Source organism: Setaria italica, chromosome IX (genome assembly GCF_000263155.2).
Source record: "Setaria italica strain Yugu1 chromosome IX, Setaria_italica_v2.0, whole genome shotgun sequence".
In the NCBI taxonomy this organism is placed as follows: domain Eukaryota; kingdom Viridiplantae; phylum Streptophyta; class Magnoliopsida; order Poales; family Poaceae; genus Setaria; species Setaria italica.
The window spans coordinates 12563595-12572444 of record NC_028458.1 but is presented as its reverse complement, the minus strand read 5'-3'; the positions used below and the strand labels follow the sequence as shown (position 1 = coordinate 12572444).

Below are 8850 nucleotides of genomic sequence, written 5' to 3'. Positions count from 1 at the left end.
ATGGAGTGTGTGCTCAGGATTGAGGTTCTGCTTCCGGAGGGGTAGCTAGTGGTGGCTGGTGCTGGTGGGGGCAGGGCCCTGCAGGGCGGCCGTCGCCGATGGTGCGTTCGGCCCCGAGCGGCCTGCAGGCGGACGGCCGATGGAAGGGGCCGACACGGGCGGCGGTGCGATGCGACGCGAGCAACAGCGCTGGGCGGCGGCACGGACGCTATGGCCAGCTTTATTTTGTTTTCCTAAAAATATATTTGCTGGCGGGCGGTATAAGAGACCCGCCAGCACAGAACCGTTTGTGCCGGCTCCGCCTCCCTGCATCTACATCCAAACAAAGTGTAATATATACCTTCTTTTGTTTTGCATGCTAGCACGTCCTATGAGAATCATCATGTGGAGCATTTCGAGTAATTAGTAATAGTACGATTGAACAGTTCGTTTTGTTTAAACTAAAAGGTGAACCTATGTCTTGGACTAAACATTTCTTTTCTTGTCCTTTCCTACAAAGTTTTGCTTCGCACGAAATCATAAACCTAATGTCGCGTCGACAACCAGATCGAAAGGTTCCAAACGGCATGTAGGCCGTAGGCGTGTGCATTATTTGTTTGGATTGTGCCTGCTGATCAATGTGTCAGCACAATAATCCATGCGTCTTATCAGCGTTGCAAACGCGGTTGTTATGTCCATCCATGCGATAAGACCGTAGGACTGAATAACAAAAACAAATTAAGATATCCATGCGTATACATAGTACATGTGAAGTGCCAAAGTCAAATGCATGATGCAGTTGCTACAATGGGAGTAAGAGTAGATTGTCGGCTTATGGAGTCACATGGATCCAGCTCATCCGACTAGATTTGAAGTCAAACTCTCTGATCAGCAGCCAGAGTTTAAAAGGTGGACTGTGACATACCACATGTGGGCTGCACAGAAATGAAGTCAAACATGAAGTTAAGCAAGCAAGGTTAGCCAAGTCTGAAATATTTCTAAAATTTCCTGCCAACGCTAGGTCTCTAATCAAACGATTTAATTTAGTTTTAATAAATCTGGCTTATTAGTCCAGCAAAGGCTCTGGCAATAGTTGACTTAACAACTTGATGACCGTGTCAACCGAGATGAAATTTCAAACAGTATCCAGGATCCTTCCAAGAAGAGGTGTCTGACTATCTTTGTGCAAAATCGGTATGTAGCTGAACCCACCGAACTGGAATATGTACGGCTTTGTCCGTGACTGAATGAAGGGTCAAGAGGTTCAAGAGTGTCACAGATCGAGGACGGTTAATTAGGATCCTTGTCACGGATCCTACCCCGGCCCTTCTTTTCTGTTTCACATTACACTTTTTTCCGCGTCAACCAAAAACTTGTGCATTCATATGATCTCCTCCAACTACATATATCCAACTTTGAACGGCATCATCATCATGTAGATAAATGAAAACCAAGAAATTTCAACAGCGTCCCGACATACACAACCATGTTTGTTTGGAACAACGAGGGAGCAAGTCGATAACCGATTCGTACACATACACCAACACAAAAATCTTCACAGAGTCAACATATATATCGCGCATGCTGAGAATGCAGACATTTTACATGTTCTTTAAAGAGTCAAAGATTACACGTACGTGATGATCGATATATGCACTTGTACGGTTCGACGACCACCCCGGCTGCTTGCACGGATTATGTGTGCATTTCATTGCACATGTATACATGCATGGGCCGATCAGCGTCACGCCCATGACTTCCGTACGGTGTGGTGCGGTTGTCGTCGTCGGCCGTGAGGGGTGTTTAGATACTATATGCTAAATTTTAGCAGTGTCACATCGGATGTTCGGATGCTAATTAGAAGGATTAAATATGAGCTAATTATAAAACTAACTGTAGAACTCCTGGTCTAATTCACGAGACAAATCTATTAAACCTAATTAATCTATCATTAGCAAATGGTTACTGTAGCACCACATTATCAAATCATGGACTAATTAGTCTTAATAGATTGTCTCGCGAATTAGAATCCATCGTGCAATTAGTTTTATAATTAGTTTATATTTAATATTCCTAATTAGTATCAAACATCCAGATGCTAAACTTTAGCGGGTTAGCGTATCCCGACCGTACGCATCATCTCTCATCTACCTAGACTGACGTATCGAGCGAAAGTAGAGGCGTATCTACTTGCATGAGTAGCGACGTCGACGTGCGGCGGCGCTGCGGGGAGCGGAACGCAACGCCGGCGGCCGGCGGCGGTGACCGATCCCTCCTCCGTGGGTAATTTAGAAGCATACGTCATGTACACGTACAGGTACTTTGTGATAATTTTTTATAAGGGCAGATATGGCCTTAATGCTGATTTAGATGTGTTACTTACTTTAATTAATGGTGGAAGAAGTGGTAATTTAGTTATATATTTATAGGGTAACATTATATTATTTTTTTCAAATGGAATAGGTATAAAGATCAAGAAGGTTAGTTAGACTTTTGTAATGATAAACTGATAAAAGAAAAACACCACCAACGAGGCAACGAGGCTACGAAGCTTTCAACTTCCTGGGCTGTAAATGAACCCAGGTAGGAGATAGAGAAGCCACTTTCCTGGGCCAAAACTCATCATATGGTCCATGAAACAAACAGCATAGGCCCATGCATGAAGAAGAAGAGGAAAAGAAATCGAGTGAAGGCCCAAAACGAGTATCCTATTGAAAACGAGCAGAGAGCCCAATTCGACCATGAACAACGAAACGGATTTATAGGCCCAGTTGACATAGTTGCATATGGTATGATGGCGTCGAATATGCATAGTGCTTTGCTTGTCTTTGTTTCTTCATCGCTGCAAGCCCAAAGTTGCAACTTCAACAGCGTCAAATATGCTACCTAATGCCATCATGTATGGCTACCCTAAAAAAAATGCCGGTTCTTTTGAAAATCATGTGCTAGAGTTCTATAAAAGTTATCTTAAAATCAAAATCGTGGTATTTGAGGAATAGACTTGCCTACCTCACAACGAAAATACCAAATTAACTGATAATCCAATTTGCACCAAAAAAATTAGGAGTGCATTATAGTTTTTTTATATATAGTATAGATGTTCACAAATTACAAACACACACGCACATCTTACATGTCTGAACAGCTCTGAAAAACCAAACTCGTAGATCTTGAGATTGATAAAATCACTATAAGTGTTTCGCTACGACTAAAACATAATTGGACGAAAATACAAACACCTGTGGTAAGTTGGAGAACTCGAAACCAAGTGAATAGATTGCACCACAAGGACCCAACCAATCCATGAGAACACATTATGTGACGGATGAGTTATAACTTACTGAAGTAAAAGAAAACACTAAAGTAAATTGGAGAAGAAGTTTTATTACGTTATTTGGAAGCAAACAGTAACAGCGATGAGGATCTTTCCAAGAATGGTGGGGGGAGAAGCCATGTCTCCCTCTCCTTTCACTCTCTTCCCCATCCTCCTCTCCTCTCCTCTCCTACCTTCTCTTTATGAGTAAACCCGGGATCTTTTCGAGCACCAAAACAGAAAAGTTCCCTTACAATAATCCAATTCCTAAGCCAAAACACCCCAAAAAGGAAAATAAAAGAAATACCCCTCCTGCCCACCATAATGGATGCACACTTGAGTGTACATTCTTCTCTGAATCTCAAGCTCTCTTCATACTGGCTGTCAACATGCAAAACAGAGATCCCTTGGTCACCATCTTCGGTGTCACACTCTGTTCAGCCATGGGTTTCTATATGTCTGTATATGTGCATTCCTTGTAAAAAGAGTGTAGTTTCTTTGGACGATCTTGGGTTTAGAACTTTGCATTCCATATCGCATTCTCACTCTCACCGCAGCGCTGATGGACTTCCTTGATCCGGTCGGCAGATTTGCAGATGCCGCTGCAGCTCCAGTCGAATGACGCAACGCATACGTTGCCTGCCTGCGCCTTCCACTCGCAATCTGCACAAGTTTACCGAGCACAATCAGCTCAAATATACCCCATATTTGATATCAAATTACCCTGATTCCTCAGATACTAGATGCAGAGAAATTCTCTGCTCTTAATTATTCTACAGTTCAACAATGGCATCTTTTCCTCCACCAAAATATTTTCTGATAGCCATCTAACACCTAACGAATCCATCATACAGAAATTCATATTCCCATAGTACTCGAGGGTACTACATGAATATGCATGATGTATCATAATGTTCGCTGCAGTACCCTGATGGAACTGCATCTAAGGTAAAATGTTTCTTCATTTCGATGGGCAATTGCCACCTTCAATCATAGCTTAAGTGTGACCTTCATAAGGAAAGGTCAGATGTCTCATGTCATGACAGACTACTAAGATGGCTAACACAAACAATGTTGACAAGCACATGCCTCCGACAGCTAAGGCACACCTACTCGCTGAAGTTGACCATCAACTACTCCAAGCAACCTGTTCCCCCAAATAACCCCATACAGATCCGAGATCACGTATGCTGTATGCAAAAGACCAACTACCGACACAGTTGGGAGTCTGACTGACATCACATGTTGACACCAACCGATTCTGGTAGAGGAAAAGAGTATGCTAAACAGAGGGGAAAGCATCAGCCGTACCCGGTGGCGTGCCGCAGCAGAGACGGCGATCGTCGACGTGTTCAACGTCGAGGCCGATGAACCAGGCTCCCAGCGATACGTCCTCATTGGCATATTTGTGCAGAACGTGCCTGAAATGTCACCATCCATTCATATGGTCAATGACTGGTCCATCTTATGCATAAAAGAATAACTCAAAGGAAGAACAGGGGAAATAACATTTGAGTATAATTGCTTACTGGTTGAGAGCTATGTAGGAGGCCAGATCCTTGGAGATGGCGTAGAGCTGACCGGTCGCGTGTCGGAAGTACTTGTTTCCCCATTCGCCAAATTTCCAGTATTCAGGCTCATGGTATCTAACACCCCTGAAACAAGAACATAGCACATTTTTAGTTTGCTGTTACAGGAACATGCTCAGAGTTGATGACAGCATTGAAACTTACTTCTGAGCCAGCACTGGGCCAGATTTCATGCAGCCGACGTAGACTCTAGGCTTCGAACGATGCCTTGACAACGTGTTTCCAAGAGTTGCTGCAGTAAAGCAAAATCTTTGTTAGTTCACTATTGTCATAAAAAACTGAACATGGAACCACACTGCTGTTCTTTTTAGGTTCAGAAGACCCGTCTCTTCAGACGGTAAACCGTGAGATCAGAGGGTAATAATTTGCACACCTATATTTACATGTACGTCGTCGTCGACCTTGATGTAGTACTCTGCATCCCACATGGATACGGCTGCGACGAAGTACGCTTTGGTCTTCGCTGCAAGCTCCAGGTACCCTTCGACATGATCCTAAATGATTGGAAACCATTCCCAGGATACTTCAGTTCAGCACATGCGAATAGACAGAGAGCAAATACCGTACTGCATCCAACTGAAATTTACCAGCCTCATGAAGTCCCCATGTTTCCTGTCCTCGGCGTCAATTGCTCGATCAAGTATACCGCCAGAAGTTGCACTACAACATGGCAAAGCAGAAATTTCTGATTTAGTAACTGTAACTCTGCAAGTTACTGTCTGTCCTGACAATGCATAATGTCAGCTCTTGCAGTGACTACCAAGTAGGAGTACATTTCAAGAAAAGGTCATATTGCTCTTATTGGCATGAAGAAATGTAAAGTACATTTTTGTCCCCCACGAACTAACCTATGACCGATGACAAACCGAATGATGATGCCCTTCTCTTCCTCCATCTTTCTTCTTTTCTCACCTGTTGGAAAAAAGAGGTCAGAAGAATTTTACTAGAAAGCAAGGGGACTCTTGGAAGCACAAGATCATGAGCTGCGAACCTTGAGGCATCCATGTAGCACGGACTGAATCTCTTCGTTTCCGACTGCTGAACGCGGTGTTTATGCCAATGACCATGAAGTATTTCCGTTTCCCTGTCGACTCGGGTGTTGGGGCGACATTGAGCATGGATTCCTGCGTCGCCTTTGCAGATGCCAGCTCCATTTCTAGGTTTGATATTGTTTTGTCCAGTGTCCTGCAGATCACAGAGAGTTTCTTTCCTAAGTCTCAAGAGAAACATGTGTAGCTTGGTGTCAAGAATGAACCGGCTGAAGCACCATGGCTACTCACTGTATAACATCTTGGGTTCTTGGAACCTCTCCAGGAACATGTTTTGCATCGCCGATCTGTATCACGAGCAGAAAGCTTTTACAGACTTGTTCATGATTCAGAGCAGGAGGAGTAAAACTGCGGTCTACTTACACTATTCGGAGCACAGTCACCGGCGACAAGATTCATCTTCTCCACTTCGAGTGTCGACCTCCTGATGATCTCTTTCGGCTCCGGCATTGTCCACATCCTGCATCAATCAGTTCTTTTAGCACTTGTGTGCTTAAAACTCAGCACCGTTTCACTTTCAGGAACCTGAACATCTACTACTCATAGCAGATTTTTTATGGATAAAATGCAGTCAGTCAAATCACATCGTAATCCTTGTTTCCCATTAAAATAGATTTGGCAATCAGTAGAAAACGATTTAGGGCCTGTTTGGCAACCACCTATTAAAGTTTAACACCCGTCACATCGGATGTTTGGATGCTAATTAGGAGTATTAAATATAGGCTAATTATAAAACTAATTTCTGGGAACAGTTAATGCGTACGGCATAGATTTCAGTGCCAATCGCAGTGTATTGTTTGAAGGGGCTCCTCTGACAGAGCCGCGATGCGTAAAAACCAACTGTAGGATCGACTGAAAGACCGCGTCAGCAAAAAGCAAAAAACGCTCAACAACATTGACTCTCCTTTGGATCCGAGACGCCAATTCTTTTCACTCCCATGAACCAGAAACAAAAGCAGGTGAAAAAAGAAAAGATTTTACCGCCCGCTGGTCGTGGGCCCGTGTCAGGAGCAACCTAGGTGAAAGTGAAACTGTGAAAGAAACAGGGGCTCCTGCCTGCCACTATGTTGTCGGCGACGGGTAGCGCTCTTCTTTCAGAGAGGCGGGCACGGGCCGCACGAGATAAATGATCCTCCTCCCGCTTTTACCTGCCGGCGATGCAACCGCGCTGCCGAATCTTCTTCTTCCCCAGGAAAGTAAAGGCGAGCCAGCCACGGCCCGTCAGCGTTTCGGCCAAGTACAGTCGCCCGAATTTCCACATCCATCACGAGGACGATCGGGATTATCCTGCTTCTTCAGGGTACGATACGGCAACAGAAAGTACAGGCAGCGGCAATAGCTGCTGGGAGGTACTCCATTGACCAGTGAGGCAAAGAAGGGTGGGCACTGGGCAAGGGAAGGAGAAGGCGAGCTCGGAGATTCTGGGGCGAAGCTAGAATGGAGTGGTCGGCGGTCGCAAGGAATTTGGAACCATGGGAGAGCCAGACAGGATCGGAGTCGGTGGCGAGAAACTTGTGCTGTCTTTCTTTCTTTCTTTCTTTCTTTTCAGAAATACTCGACTGCTAAATGGATGTGTAGACCAAGAACCACGAATTTGTGGTCGAGTTTGTCAGGAAAGGAAGGACGTGAAGAATTTGCAGGTGATCAGATTGTAAGAATTATCGAAACGAATTTACTGAACACCAAACCACCAAGAGTCACAGGCACGAGGGTTGAGAGGAGTAGACAGAGAGAGATCAAGAAGAAGCGTGGCGCGCACCTGTTGGTGAAGAGGAGGCCGATGCAGAAGCTGCCGAGGCAGAGGAGGAAGGTCCACTTCTTGGAGATGGAGCCTCTCAGCACCAGCTCGTCTCCTCCGCCGCCGCCGTTCCCACCTCCCCTGCTCTTGTTGAAGCTCATCTTCCCTCTCTCTGTCTCTCCCCTTCCCAATCACTCTCTGATTCTCTCCCTACGACCGAGGGCTATCTCTCTCTACCTCTCACCTCAGCCGGCTCAGGGCCCTACTGCTTCTCCCTCTCTGGAACCTCATGATCGCTGCCCAAGAACTCCAAGCGCCAACAAATGGTCCCTCCTCCTCCTGCAAGCAGTTGCTCTCACTTTTGTCAAGAGCAAGGCTCCACCTTTCTTCTCCCTCTCCAGTCCAGATTCCCTGGCTCCTGACGCCCAGCTCCTCCTCCTCCTCCTCCTGACACTGGTTGGTGTCTTTGGGGTGAAGGGGAAGCCAGAGCTAGGTGGAGGAAGGAGGACGCAGGAGGAGTGGAGTCCGGGGGAGGGAAGGGATCTCTCGCTCTCGCGCGCGTGCTCGATCCTTCCGTGTGGAGCGCGCCAGCTACTGCGGCCTCAGCTCGGAGATTTATTCGGGCACAGTGCGTGGCCCGGCCACTTGATCCGGCCTGGTCGTTTCCGGCCGGCCGGCTGGGTGGTTAAGGGCAGCTTAAACTCTGTTCCTGCTGGGGCATTTTGTGTACTGTATTCCTCAAGTGGCTACCATTAATTGGGGTGTGGTGTAGTCTTCTAGTAGGAGTAGTGCAGTTAGAGGAGTTTGAACTGCCAGGGGGGGATGACGGTCCTGCCCCTCTTACTATCTCTGTGGTCAAGTCAATGGCGCCTTCTCTCTCTCTCTCTCTCTCTCTCTCTTTTCTGCACCTGTTTGCAAGGAAGCCCTTCCATCCCATGTGTCCCCAGGGGTTGGGCACTGTGCAAGTGATTAGTGTGATGGCAATGAGGATTCCTTGGTTAGGATATGTCTGCAAGTCAATTCTGTTGCAGTTTGAAAGTGCCCCATAGATGAGGAAACATTTTTCTAGAAGAGCTTTAAGGTTTTTCACTCAGATTTCCCGGGTTTTCTTTTCCTCATATCTCTGGGAAATTGGGAATCTATGCCTTACAAGAGCTATGCATGTTTACATTAATCCCCCAG

General features: G+C 45.8%; 1 protein-coding gene across 1 annotated transcript; it reads right to left on the bottom strand.

Annotated features, from left to right (window-relative positions):
• Window positions 1-3338: 3338 nt before the first annotated feature.
• LOC101763776 (probable beta-1,3-galactosyltransferase 2) lies at window positions 3339-8366 on the bottom strand. The gene is made up of 11 exons (XM_004982473.4): window positions 7690-8366; window positions 6294-6390; window positions 6162-6217; window positions 5873-6066; window positions 5730-5793; window positions 5469-5541; window positions 5255-5375; window positions 5026-5113; window positions 4822-4947; window positions 4604-4713; window positions 3339-3955 (listed from the first exon to the last, which is right to left on the bottom strand). The coding sequence occupies exons 1-11, from the start codon at window positions 7827-7829 to the stop codon at window positions 3807-3809; spliced, it is 1218 nt and encodes a 405-aa protein (XP_004982530.1). The 5' UTR covers window positions 7830-8366; the 3' UTR covers window positions 3339-3806.
• Between the last annotated feature and the right edge of the window lie 484 nt (window positions 8367-8850).

What these genes read in the sequence shown, in the direction of transcription:
- LOC101763776 (XM_004982473.4), bottom strand. Translation starts at nt 7,829, where the DNA reads ATGAGCTTCAACAAGAGCAGGGGAGGTGGGAACGGCGGCGGCGGAGGA. An exon ending in GTGACTGTGCTCCGAATAGT is followed by an intron (nt 6,218 to 6,293) that starts GTAAGTAGACCG and finishes CTCGTGATACAG; the next exon opens with ATCGGCGATGCAAAACATGT. An exon ending in TGCTACATGGATGCCTCAAG is followed by an intron (nt 5,794 to 5,872) that starts GTTCGCAGCTCA and finishes TTTTTCCAACAG; the next exon opens with GTGAGAAAAGAAGAAAGATG.